Genomic DNA, 14,922 nt, shown 5'->3' on the forward strand with positions numbered 1-14,922 from the left:
GACTCGACGGCAAACAACAACAACAACAACAACAAAATTATTTTGTAGGTATATATCTGTATTTATCTGTCTCTACCTCTGTTTGGGAAATAAAGAATAAAATCTAACCCAGAAAACCTCTGCACCAATAAAGAAGTCAAAGAAAAGCTGTATTATTGAATGAGCATTCAAGGAGCATGTAAAGGCAATTTGCTAAAGAGCTTGCAGACAGACTGCAACCTGACCTTTGATATAACCGAGTGGATACAACCTACTGCACTCATGTTTTGAGGATAAAATTGCTAGTTTTCTGGTGTCTTTAGGGCCTGAGGTAGATTGGCCATTTGCATCCCTGGGCCCTCTGAGGTTATGCTAACCTCCTTCCAGGAAGCTGGGCAGAAAGGGAGGATGAAAAAGGCGGCTTCCAGGTCCTTGAGTTAACACCTTAGATTTGCATACTTTCCAAACAGACAGAGAATTCACAAAAAGGAGACTGAAAGCTGATTCTTTTCCATTTTTATTTGTCCTCCCAATTTATCTTTCTATCTATAGACCTGTTGTATCCTTTGCATGCCTATCTTCATGTGTTTATCATATATCTACCTAACACTTTGTTGAAAATTTGAGTATTTTAAGGCTCATAATAAAAATGTGAGGTAAACAGTATTTCACAAAAGATAAATCTGAGCTTCCTGAAATTGAAATAAATGTGCCTTTCTTCTAAAGGATGAAGCCAAGGATCAATTACAGTTATATCTGGCTGCAAAGCTGATTGTCTTAATTGAGAGTGTGAAAAATGGTACTTGCCCTTAGTTAGTCTTTTCTGAATTAAATATATGCACATTAGCCATAGGTTTTTTTCCCCCCTCAATGTTTCAGTCTTAAAAAACAACAAAGCTTAATAATAAAGTTGTTCCAGTTAATGGCCTAACCATAGGGTCTTAATCATGTCACACTGTGTGATTTCCTCAGAGCCAGGCAGCGACCATCTCAGAAAATATACTAGATCCATCTACCATGATGCTTATTACCACTCAGGTGTGTTATTTTCACGCTGAAGGTGTTGCTTCATCCACCAATAAAGAAGTCAGTAAAAGCATGCCTCCTGGCTAGTAATATTGTATTGAGGTGAAGGGAATTTAAGTGATGATTAAAATTTTGAATAGTTCAAGGGATGATTAAAATTTCAAAAACATGAATCTGTCTTTTTAAAAAATATTTTTTTTTCTTGAAAATTAAAATGAATTTGCTCTTGAGACAGTACAATTGCATGTATTTATATAACATTTATCATTGCATAAATCTGAAGATAGAAAACAAGACAGACAATACAAAAAGAAAACCAGAAAATAACATGAAAACATTTCACTTTTCTTGAGAAAAGGGAAGGAAATGTCATCAAAACATATTTAGGAGGAAACAGGAATAAAACTTGATTTAATAAAAACCTAATTTTAGACACAGAATTTTAGAGAATGTGATTGGAGCAATGTTTAAATTTATAATTGAAGCAAAATGTATCAAATTATTCAACTGAATTTTAAATTTTAAAAGTATCACACACTACAGAAAAAAAAAAAGCAAGGACATAATACAGTTAGGAGGGAAACTTTTAAGTAAAAGACAAACAATACAAGCTATTTTACATATGAAGGAGCTTTGATGATGTGGTTAAGGCTGCTGACCAGAACTTCGGTGGTTGGAACCCACCAGCCGCTCTGCTCAGGAACATGAGGCAGTCTGCTTTCCTAAAGATTTACAGCCTCGGAAACCCCATGGGGGTCCCTGTGAGTTGGAATTGACTTGATGGTAGTAGTTTGGTTTTTATTATATATGTAACATAATTTACAGAAGTTAATCATTGTTTCTGAAATAGGTGATTAGAAATAAAGTACAGAAAATAAGCAATTCATGCTGATCAGCCTCAGGGCAACATAATCAATTTTCTCAGAATAAGAATAAAAAAAATTTGGTAAATAAGGATTTTATATTCCATTAACTATTCTAATTTTAGGGCTAAAAGGTACAGCACAGACAGTGAAATTCCAAATTAAATATAGAGTTAGGTAAATATTCTCAGAAAAGCACAAAATTAATGTTGATTTAACTTATCTCAGCAGATAGGTTTTTGAAAAGTTTTGGTTCAATCTTAGGGGAAAACTGTTCAGAAAAAGCTTACATAAGGCAGAGTAATCAAATCTCATGTTTGTTTTTTTTTTCCCTCAATTTTTTTTTTTATATTCAGTCGACATCCTTAAGCTTATTTTAGAACAGTTTAGGGGATGGTATTAGTGTTAACATTTCACTTTATGATATAATTATTATAATCATTGTTTGGCCGTTTAAACCTTGATAGCGGCATAAACAAAGGACCTGAAGCACAGAAAACCAGCCATCCATGGAACAATTTTCAAAAAAAAAAAAAAAAAACACTAGTTACGCATTTTAGTTGCCTCGAAAGCTTGCAAACTTAACAACCAGGCGAGAGGAAAGAGATGTTTCATTTTAGCACTTCTTCCAGTAAATGGAGCTAATTGTGCTGATTCTCCTTCCTGGAAACTTCCCAGTTCACCATCCAAGCTATTTATCAATATGCCATCGAAGTGAATAATACTGCTAAATGCTTTTAGATGAAGCTGTGAAGATTTATGAATGTTTTGTACAGACATGCCACAAAGGATTAATTTAAACTTAATTTTAAGCAATTTGTTTTCAGAAAAATGAGGATCAAAAACAACTTACCAATATTCTCTAAGTTTATTTGTACCTGAAAACTTTTTTCCATCCAATTACTTAAGAAAGAGTATGTTCTATGGTTTTATATTATGTGTTTTAACCACCCCCCCCCCAAAAAAAAAGCTGTATTGCCCTATTTATTGACTGATTCCATTTCTAAAAGATATTTAGAAATGCCTTTTTAAATTTTCAAGGTTAAGTTCTCTATTTTAACCCTGAGTGTAATGCAATAGAATAGAATCACGAAATAATAATTCTTATAAGTTTTTCTATTTCCTAAAGGTCGTGGACTTCGTATTTTCTTATGGTGTAATGTGCGTTCCACATTTTAATTTTTAATTAATTGAAAATTGAAATTTCTATTATAATTGCAGCTGTAATTACAATTAGAAAAGTAGTTCTTTTGCATTAAACAAATAGCGTATAAATGCTGAGTAAAGACATTAAGACAGACAAAAGTCCTTCTGTTCACTACTCTTCCATGTCATCTTCCCTAGTCATTTCCTTGCAAACCAAGCCAAACTCACTGCCATTGAGTGGGATCCAACTCATAGTGACCACTCCTTGGGTTTCCGAGGCAGGATCACTCCGGAAGTGCATTGCCCAACCTTCCTTCCCAGGAGTGGCTGGTGTGTTTGAACCGCCAGCCTTCTGGTTAGCGATCAAATGCCTTAGGCTCTACACCACCAGAGCTCCCAGTCACTTCCTTATGTAATGGAAGGTAATGGAATTGTGTGCATCTTTCCAGTTTGTTTATATTTTTTCTGTTTTCAGAATTTAAAAATGAGAACTCTCTATATGTCATGGCGTGACGCAAATATTTTCCCACCTTTGTTGTTGCTATTATTGTTCAGCTTTTCCCATCCTTTTTGTCCTATTTTAAATTTGTTTTACTCTATCCTTCTATTCCTTCATGGCTTCTGAATTTTTTCATTCGCTTAAGAAAATCTTCCCAACTCAATCTATACATAAAACTTAACCTAGACTTTGTTATAGTTGCTTCATTTTAAAATATACCTAAGTTGTTATTTTACACAGACTTTTTGTTGTTAAAACCTACGCTGTATACCACAGTGATTAAGAACACTGAGTGTTGGTTTCTCAACTGCCTTTTCCAATTGAGTTATGACCTCAGGCTAGTCATTCACTGTAATTTGAAATACTAAAGTGTTTCTGAGTGGTTTCATTAGTAAAGCTGTGGAGAAGGATCATCTGTAGTGGAGTAGTTAAAGCGCACATTGCTAACCAAAAGGTCAGCAGTTCAAACCCACCAGCTGGTCTGTGGGAGAACGATGTGGCAGTCTGCTTCTGTGAAGATTACAGCTTTGGAAACCCTATGGGGACAGTTCTACTCTTCCCTATAGGGTTGCTGTGAGCCTAAACTGACTGGATAACAATAGGTAAAAACTGGGGAGGATAATAATACATATTTATATTCATCAGAATTAAATAAGATCATACAAATACATCGAACAGTTCCTGGATTTTAGCAGGCTGTCGGTATACCTCACAATCTTCGTGAATTCCTATAAGACACAGTCCACAACAAGTACAAAGCCCTCAATAACCATTGGTTGAGGTGAATGTGCTGAGCAAAACATTTCCCCCAAGCGATATTGTTGATAAATAGATGAATCATATAGAATTCTTCTTAGCTAAATTTTAATTAAGTAAAATAAAAATATGACATATAGCCTCTAATGAAACATTTATAACTATTTTCCTAAATATAGCCATAAAAGCTCTTTGTTTTCATTCAGTTTTTTTTTTTCCTATTTTCAGACAACGAACAACAAATTTTTGAAGTCCCTGTGTATGTTCAGGTTCTTAATGTCAACGACCACGCTCCTGAGTTTTCTCAGTACTACGAGACGTCCGTTTGTGAAAATGCAGACCACGGTCAGGTAAGAGCCCACAACTAACTGGTAAAGCCTATGCAATGACCTTTGTACACTTATTGCAACTTCTGCTCCATATTCCTCTTATTTTGAAATTAAAAAATAAACAAACTTCATTTTAACTATACTTATTAGTGGCATAAGCAGCTGAGTACTCGGCTGGTAACTGAAAGCTGGGGGTTTGAATCTGACCTGTTCCTCTGTGGGAGAAAGACATGTCTGCTATAGAGATCACAGCCAAGAAAACCTTCCAAGACAGTCAGCTGTTATACGGGTCTGCCATGAACTAATGTCGACTTCACTGAACCTGGGCAACAACAATAATTACATGGTTTTATGTTGTGGGTCCTATACAATAATTAATATTTCTACTTTAACAAAATAAATGTACCTTCTCCTCACTTATCAACATAGTTAGATTCCAAAGACCAGGTTGTTCTGTGAAACTGGTATTACGCAAAAATGGAGCATGATCACATCAGATCACAAAATGGAAGATGACTACATCATCGCATAACTGACAAACTATATCATTACATAACTGCCAAATTAAACCATTGCATAGCTGGCAAATCACTGAGAATCACGGTTTAGGTAAGGATAGGTGTCGAACCTTAGCCTTCACAGCTAGCTACAGTCTCACCTCAGACCTCATCGCTCATTACTACCAGATGAGCAATTTTTACTATGGTAAATGTGAAATGCTGGGTAACGAGGTAATCAATAAGTGAGGAGAAAGTTTAATAATATGTAAACTTTGAGTTTTCTTCTTCTATATTTCACAGACACTTGAAAAATCTCCTGCTAACACTAGGGATTCAGCAATAAATCGATTATACTTTGTCAATACGATAAAGAAAAATGTTGTTCTGTATTTCTATAGAACAATCACATTTTCATTAGTTTTTAATTCCTTATGATGACAAAGGTAAAATATAAGTGTAAATGTGTGGTGGGAACACAATTGGCTGCTTTCTCATAGGTCACAATCACCACATCAAATCTATCAACCTGCTGGGACTCCTCTGCATGATTTCCTGGATATGTGAAAACTTATGAGAGCATGCTCAGTTTGAAATATATTTTCATTACTTTGGGCAATCTACTTCCGTAGTGATACCACCTCGGAAACCCAAGGAGGGGTCACTATGAGTCAGATACAACTCAACGGCAGTGAGTTTGCTTTAGTTTGTTTTAGAATATAATATTTTAAAAAATTATTGAATCAATCTATTTAAATCTAATAGATGATACTTTAAATGCAGTAAAATGCTTCTTGAAGATTCACGTAATTTTGAAATAATCAATGTATCTTATAATTTGCCAATTAATGCATATTCAATTTACTTATAATTTAAAATATATATTTAATGATTATCAGGAACACAAATACATTTTATAGTCTTTACAATTATATATTTCAAATTTAAAGCATAAAACTGACATGGCAAAGCATTTTAAGCGTTTCATATAATATGATTGATTACATTATCCTTTTGGTTAGACAACCTATTTCCAAACTAAAACAAAAGTTTTTATTTACTCTATCTTCTATGAAGATAGAGTAAATAATTATTTTATTTTTTTTAGCATAGTGCCTAGGGCACTTCACTGCTAAACTGAAGGCTAGTAGTTCAAACCCACCAGCCACTCCTTGGGAGGAAGGTTGGGAAATCTACTTCCATAGTGATACTGCCTCGGAAACCCAAGGAGGGGTCGCTATGAGTCGGGTCCAACTCAATGGCACATAACAAGACAACAACAACAACAAAAACAACATATCTTCTATGGGAGCCTTGGTGGTACAGTGTTTAAGTGCTCAGCTGCTGAGTTGTTGGTTTGAACCCACCAGCAGCTCCATAAGAGAAAGATGTGATAATCTGCTTTTATGAAGATTTAAGCTTAGGAAACCCTATGGGGCAATTCTACTGACAGCACACAACAAGAACACCAATCTATAAACTATTTTTCTCTTAATTTCCTGGATGCTAAGGAGCTCTGGTAGCATAGTGCCTAAGACACTTGACTGCTAACCAGAAAGCTGGTGGTTCAAACCCACCAGCCACTCCTCGGAAGGAAGGTTGGGCAATATACTTCTGTAGTGATACTGCCTCGGAAATCCAAGGAGAGGTCCCTATGAGTCAGGGACGACTTGATGGCACATAAGAACAACAAGACACTTACCAACAAAGGTTTATATTCAATGATCTCACTTGGGCTGAGGTTACTGGGCAGATTTGGGAAGGCAAGACATTTTATATAATTGGATGCTTTGGAGACCAGAGCACTATACCTGGTGTGGTAGTTAAGGTCACGTGTCAACTTGGCTGGGCCTGGTTTTGAATGGCTGGGCAGCTGGATGTAGTTATTCCCCATAGTAAGATTGGTAACTAACTCCATGGTGGAATCTACTGGAGCAATTGACTAGCTGCTTTCAGGATATGGGATGCTTCTAGTATGTAAGAAACAACTTGGAGGAAGGTCTCTAGCTTATGGTACACTTGAACCCTGCATATAGCTGAGTCATTGTTCAGTAGCCTGCCATGTTGTCTGTCAATCTTGGGACTCTTAGTAGACTTGAATCAATGGCTGCCATGTTGTTTGGTAATATAGAGACTATGTCTTTTTACTTATCAACCTTGGGTTTGTCACCCTCAGTAGTCAGAAACTGCCTGAGTGAAGAAAACCTCCAGTTTCTGTGGGCCAGGAGCAAGAGGCAGAGCTGAAGCCCAAGGTCAAGGGGCTTTCACCCAGCTCTTAGAGCCTGGCACTTTGAACTTGGACTTCTAGTCTCCCAAACTGTAAGAGAATAAGCTGTTTATTAAAGCCACCCCATTTGTAATATATTCCTATCAGAATGGCACTAGGTAACCAAAACACCTGGGTAATAAATAGTTCTAGGACTATGCCACCTGAGTCCAATATGTCAGTGGGAATCGATATGGCTACAACCTCAGAAAGTTGAGATGTATATTGCTTATCAGTCATGAAAGCAGAAATGTCACATATACAGTTGTTATTTGTTGTTATGTGCCGTCAAGTCGGCCCCGACTCATAGCGACCCCTCCTTGGGTTTCCGAGGCAGTATCACTACGGAAGTAGGATTGCCCAACCTTCCTTCCGAGGAGTGGTTGGTGGGTTTGAACCACCAGCCTTCTGGTTAACAGTCAAGTGCTTTTAGCCACTATGCTACCAAAGCTCCTTATATATGATTAGATATACCAATATGAAGTTCAGGGGAGAAGCCCATGCTGGGGATATAAATTCAGATGGTCAGTTTTCAATATGGTGTTTGAAACCCTGAAGCTTGGTGTGAACACCAAGAGTGAGTATGGACAGAAAAGAGAAGGCTGAAGACTAACAAAAGCCTGGATAGCCCGGGCTAAGTGACCTGTTGTTTGTTTTTTGGTGTGTGGAGGGTGGGCACGAGCAAATGGACCACATGCGGAGCAAAGCAGGAGTTTGTGAGGATTTAGAAACCGATGACAAGAGCTGCTATCTGGCTTTTGTGTCACAGGTCAGGTAAAACATGAAAGAAAAGCACCTAATGAATTTAAAAACAGAGCTTCTCAACTTTCTAAAATATTTGGACTTCAAAAGGCTGAAACTTCAGCAAAGAAGACAATAAAATAAGAATAGGAAAGGACACATGACAGAGACCTGAGATGTATCAATATTTAGGGATCAGGTAAAGGAAAAGATTACTGTGAGGAAGACTGAGGGCGCATGATCAGCGAGCTAACAAGGAAACAATGAGACTGTAGACGTGGACATGTATGGAGACTGCACTTTTTGAAAAAGGAAGTTTCCATACCTTTAATTGTCATGATTTCAGGAAAAATAATTCTCACTTTTCACCTTCTGGTCAAATGCACTCTTTTTTTAAAAAAGACACTGTACAAATAAATCACAGATATGATAAAGGAATAGTGAAAAAGATATTTATTAAAATTTAAATAGAATGTAAACACAATTGTTGTTAGGTGTCTTCCAGAGGGTTCCAATTCATAGCAACTCCATGTACAACAAAAGAAACACTGGCCAGTCATGCACCATCCTAACAATTACTGCTTGGCTCGGGCCCGTGGTGGCAGCTAATGTATCAATCCATTTGTTGAAAATCTTCCTCTATTTCACTGACTCATAAACCTAGAAGTACATATTTTATTTCATAGCTTTTCTGTGTTAAAAGTATGAAAATACCTATTCCAAATTTCAAAAACAATTTCTAGTATGTAAGAAACTTTCTCTAATAAGTACTGGATTATTATTCTGGTCCTTGAATTCCTATCGTCAAAAAGAAGTGCTTAAGAAGTTTTTGAAATATTTGGCAACTCGTATTTTTGTGGAAGACAGAGTAGCTACTTTTTTTGATCCATGACTGCAAAAAATTTAATTTTTAGATATATAAACATCAAATAGAATGATAAATCTACTTTAAAAAAATGCACTGTATCTATTTCCCTCCAGTTGTATTGGAATACATGCTATCATCTATATTTTCCCATTTACAAGATAGATCAAGTAAATTTTGGTGGAATACTATAAAATATAAAAACATACAGTCACATTTATTTGTTAGAGAAGAAGGATGGTCCAGATTATTGTCAAAAAATATTATATGATGAAGTCCTTCTTCTTAAATGACCAATAGGGTGATGACACCATATTTTCTCTTTGTCCTTGGAATTATGTTGTTCAATCACTGACTCTTGATTTTACAAAATTTCATGCATATTCACTTAAAGATTCAAATTCTGAGATTTTGGTTAAATGATAAATTTCATCATCATCTTGAGTCAAAAGTGCTGCTTTCTACTGATTCATCTAATAATTGTGACATGTCTTCCTCTGTCAATTTATTTTCTTTGTTATATAAACAGGAAGTGAAAAATGAAATTTTCAACAGCAACCAATGAAATTTAAAATCAGACTAGAGAGATAGTCTACTAACCATCTTTATATCTTCTTAAAAGTAATTTAATACCTTGTGCAACACAACTGAAACAAACAAGGCAAAGCTCAAAATGGCATGACGGTGAAGATCTGTTTCATTATTGCTTGTTCCTTCTGGGCCATTCTCCATGTAGTTTTCTTGTTATTTATGTCTTTCAAGTGCATATTTCAAAAACTGTATGAGTAATTAAATACTGTCTAGGATGATGAAATGGCAAAAATGTTCAAGGCATAAGAAAAATACTGCTGAATCCTTTAATGTATCCTAGATAAAACTGTCCAAAGTACCAATGTAGTTATTGAAGGTAGAATTAGTTTTATTGTATTTTTGTAAAAATAAATCAATAATATCTTTATATCTGGAACAATTCTAAGAAGGAAAAAATAATAAAATATCAATCTTTAAAATAGGTATAACTGCTCAAGAAGAAATTAAAATACTAATTCTGATGCAATATAGTCTAATCATATATTGAAAGTCAAACTCTTCTGAGGAAGAAAAATATCTACTTTATGTAGTGCATAGAGTTCTCATGTGACCTGCTAAGCTTTCAAATGTACAGCCACCTACAAATATGATGAAGTAATATAGTTTTTATAATATTATATATGGTCATAGTAAGCTTCAAAAATTTTGAGTATGTTTCCCAATATTTATAGTTTATAAATTATTGAGCCAAGATTATAATTTATGTTTTTCTCCAAAAAACAGGCTGATTTTAACCACATCTGGTAATCATAAAGGCTAGCCATCCTTAGATTAGTTGCATGATCCGAGAAGAAATAGGAGAGAGATTTTATTTTATGACTGTTTTCTCTCTTTCTGTATTAGGAAATCACGTTTATAATTTTAAGGGCAAAAATAAAATAAAGTCCATATTATTGATTCCCGGCTCTCCCATATGAGATGTCACTGCTCAAATGCAGAATAAGTCCGATTTGTCAACTCTATTTCAGAAGAAATAAAAGAAATCAACAAATAATTCTTAAAGGGATTTGTAGATGTCACAACCAAAATCAATAAGTTGGTTTCTGTCCTTCAAATATATGAAGGAATACTTTATAGCATAGCTGTATGTAAAGTTTCTCTACTTTACACATTGGGAAGCCAATCTTCCTACTCAACCCACTACATACACTAATGTTTATGAATTGAAATTGCAGTGGCAAATAACTTGAGTGCCATCAGTGTATAATGCACCTACATATAAGGCTACCATCTAGTAGGATGTTTGATACTGCTATTAAATAAAGCAAACAAACAAAAAATGAACCAAATGATAGTAGATTTCCTCAAGAAGTAGATGGAAATTTTAAAGAAAACAGCTTCAAAAGTAATAATCCATACAAAAGCAATATGTGAAACAGGTGGAATAAATTAGATGGGATATCCAAGAAATAGAATTCAAAGACCAGTCCAGAACTAAACAACTAACCAGAAAATGACTGTTGTCTCTTATACTATCACTCTCTAGCTCTCTTTCTCTTTTATTTATAATGCTTAAGTCAACTCTGAGGAAAACTCCATCTCCTATTGTCTTTTATTTTTCTCTATTTTCTTGTTATTTACAAGTAATGAATCTTAGAGAAATGCAGAAATAGTTCTCAGAGGGTTTCTCTCATGTTGAACTAATATAAATATTTATAGATGAAGAGTTTTTCCTTCAAATATGCAAATCACAGTCCTACCTGTAGTTCAGCATTAGTTGGGATCTGTTCTGCTAGGATGCTAGGAAATAAAATTAATTCTTTCTTGATGGTAAGAGAGGTTATCTATTAAAAGCACCATGCGTTATAAACACATAGTATATAAAACAGAGCCTAAAGCTATAAAAAATATGGGAAATATTTCTGTTTTTAGGCAACGCACATTATCTAAATGTCTAAGAGAATCTTGAGTGTTGGGAATAGTAAAGAGTGCTGTAAAGTTAAATGTGAGAGAATGCATAAGGGAAATATTAAAAAGGGAGAATACCAAAGGGTATTTACATAGCAAAAGCATCATTGCCTTAAAAGACAAAGGATGAAGACATAAATTCTACAACAAATAAAATGCTTAAAAGCAGTGCCAAATTTAATAATTCTTTTCTATTACAAATAACTTTATTCATAAATCCTATGTCTTTTGTAGGTCAATAAATTTTAATTAAACCTTAAAGCAAAAGCAGCTAGGGAAATAATCATTCAAGAAAACCTGAAAAAAATCATTAGTTATATATATAGCTCATTAATTATTATATCATTAACACAAAAGGAGCTCTGATTGCCCAGTCATTAAAGCATTCTGCTCCTAAGTAAAATGTTGGCGGTTCAAACCCACTAGCCACTCCCTAGGAGACAGATGGGGCAGTTGGCTTCCATAAATATTTACAGCCTTGGAAACTCTATCTGGCATTCCCACTCTGTCCTTTAGGGTCTCTATGAATCAGAACCAACTCTATGACAGTTTTTTTTTTTTTTTAAATCATTAATATACAAAGATAAATTACTGGTTAAGAAAATACCATCTTCTTCAAAGTTGGTTCCAAGTACTGATACAAAGTGACTTTCTTGCAAATCCTGTGTTTGTTGATGAAAAAATATTCCAGGCCTTTGTACCCCCTGCATGAAGATGGCATATAGATTACCTTCTTTGTGAATACTTTCCCTAGTTATGTTGGTCCTACTGAACTTTTTACAAAGTTTTCTATAAAATGAATTTATAGAAGTCACCATATTTTTCCGTTTACTATGAAGTCCAGAAACTCTGTCCATATATACATTATTTTAAAATAAAATATATTAATCCTTTTAGTGAGTGAGTATTTTGATAATTTTAATTGTCAATTTAGTCAGTTGATTTATAAAAACATGTTTGATGACTCATTTATATATATATGGCAACACTAAAAATAGTTATATAAAAAAAGAGGACAAAGCATACATAATGCAAGCATAATTTAAGAACAACTAAGGAAAGGCAATCTGGAATACAATTTACTAAATAAAGCACCTCAAATACAATTAAAAAAAAGGGGGGCTTTCAAATTGGCTCCTAGATTATTAGAGCAACCAGATTAATGAGTCTTGACATAATAAGATTTTTGGCAATTAGATTAGAGAGAAATCAATAAGTCATCCTGTAAAAACAACAAATTCATTTATTACCTTCTTTGACACCTAGATTACCAAATTTTTAAAACTTGCATTCAGAAAAAAATTAGTAAAAACTTTGAAATGTGAAGCTTGATTTTTACAGCTTGTGGTGTGACTGGGTATGTGAGAGAAATTTTGGGATTATCATGACTGTTACTGGCCTCTTTTTTTATTATGTAAATCTGCAAACAGGTGCAGAGGAAAAAGCTATGGCATCTTAAAACAGTTTTAAATGATACAAAAGCATTTCGACGAAGACGTGTATCCTAATCTGATGTTCTACAATCCTTTTTAAACTATTTTTAGGAAGGGTTTTGCATGTTTCCAAAAATAATTGGTAATTGGTTAATGATGAATTTCCAGTACTATAGATTGCTTAATTGTAGTGGAATATCAGAAAATTAAACATTTTCTTTCCAGATAATTATATTCTTGGTCCCTAAAGAGGCCAAAAAGTCAAGTATTTAATTCAAGTTTCTTTATTTTTTTGAGTGGCATTATCTACTAAAATTCTAATTTACTTCTAAGTCATACTTAGCACACAGCTTTTCAATAGTAGCTTGTGTCTGGGTGAACTTGATGGATTTATCGCTTTTATTCCTAGAAAAATGAACAAAAGAGAAAAATATGTTATCTTCCCTTCATCTATTCTTTAACTGCTAACTTTTGTTGTTTGTTTCCTCTCTTTTGTTTTGTCCTGTGCTTTTGAGAGACAAAGCTGTTCTTTAAGATCTGAAAATGAATATTTGTTTTCCAATGTTAACTCGGGGAAGTAGGACTCCCCAGCTGACGCTCTCAGACCATTGTATGAGTTGATTGTATTCTAGATTGCTGTCTGAAAATCACGTGTGTAAGAACCCATGAGTTTAATTCAAATATGTTTCCCATCCTGTAGGAATAAAACATCAAAAACAGCAGTGAGCAACTAGAAAAATGATTGTTCTGTGAAATAATAGTAAGATAACTTTCCAGCCCTCACCAGCAATTTCCCAATTAGATATTTTCCTCACTATGCTGAATGCCAATCTTCTCTTCTGAAAAATGATACAATGTCCACTCCACAATTTCTACTGTAGAAGAATTTTTTAAAGATAGGATAAAATGGAATGAAAAACTGGGTAGAATAGGACTTTGTTAAAATAATTTTAATATTAAGAGTAATGCCTAAGACTAATGTCACACATTTTAACTTCTTAGCTTGGCATCCATTTTCTTCTAAGGGGCTTTTGAGTGATCAGGAAGGTGTCTATGAACCCTTGATATTGCACAGAAACAACAATGTTGATGTGTATTTCAGATGAGAGTAAAAGCAGGTTAATGACTTTCATCAGATTAGCAAAGCAGATAGTTATTTAAAAAATAAAAATAAAAATTAGGAACTGGGTTTCAAATAAAGTAAGTCAAAATGCACATATACAATATGAGTAACATGATATAACTAGTAACCACATCAGTAGTCAAATCTCACTAATCTGTGTCATCATGTCGTAAAACAGAGTGAGGAGTATCTATGTATCTCTCTCTATGTATCAGGAAGGACCCTGCTATATATTCCAAAGTTGTGCACAGAGTATGGCATGAAGAATGCTGATAGAATAGGAGGAGCTTAAGCAACCGATGACTTATTTTTCTAAAAAAAAGCAAATTTAGGTTCTCCCTTCACATGGAAATAAATTACCAACAGATGAGTTTAAAAATACCTTAAAGCCCTACATATGAAAGAATATCAAGGAAAGCCTACTTGATAATTGTGCAGCTGATAATTTTATGGTCTTAAACAGAAGAGAGAGCATCTATAAATGCAATTATGCCAGAAATATTTAAGGAGATCCGCATTTGGCCATCATACCTCATTTAGGGACTCTTGAGGTTGTCTCAAAAAGTCAGTATGTAACAATTTATGGATGCCATGGATTTCTGAAAATCATTTGTCTTTAATCTCTGTGTTGTACTCAGACAGATTGGACACTTTAGAGTAAAAGTAATACTAAGAAGAGATCCATTCCTTCTCTTCGAAGATTCCGAAAGGAAGAAAATGATTGTTTTTTATTTTTTATTTTTTATTTTTTGGTCTCATTTTCCACAAGCTAAAGCAGCTAGACAACATGATAAGTTAAACGCTGTGGTTTGATTTGATTGGATAACTCACTAATTATTAAAAAAAAAAATCAAAATCACAGAACAGTTGCGTTCCGTTCTGGAGGAAACTAGACAATTC

General features: G+C 34.3%; 1 protein-coding gene across 1 annotated transcript in view; it reads left to right on the forward strand.

The window, feature by feature from the left end:
- The window catches only part of CDH19 (cadherin 19), a 78,357-nt gene that overhangs the window by 52,197 nt on the left and 11,238 nt on the right, over positions 1 to 14,922 (forward strand). Inside the window, exon 8 of the mRNA XM_007935484.1 lies at positions 4,498 to 4,619. Coding sequence (XP_007933675.1) covers positions 4,498 to 4,619 — 122 coding nt within the window. The remainder of the gene's footprint in view (positions 1 to 4,497; positions 4,620 to 14,922) is intronic.

This window comes from Orycteropus afer, unplaced genomic scaffold, assembly GCF_000298275.1.
Source record: "Orycteropus afer afer isolate SDZICR_OR568_19922 unplaced genomic scaffold, OryAfe1.0 scaffold00029, whole genome shotgun sequence".
Taxonomy (NCBI): domain Eukaryota; kingdom Metazoa; phylum Chordata; class Mammalia; order Tubulidentata; family Orycteropodidae; genus Orycteropus; species Orycteropus afer.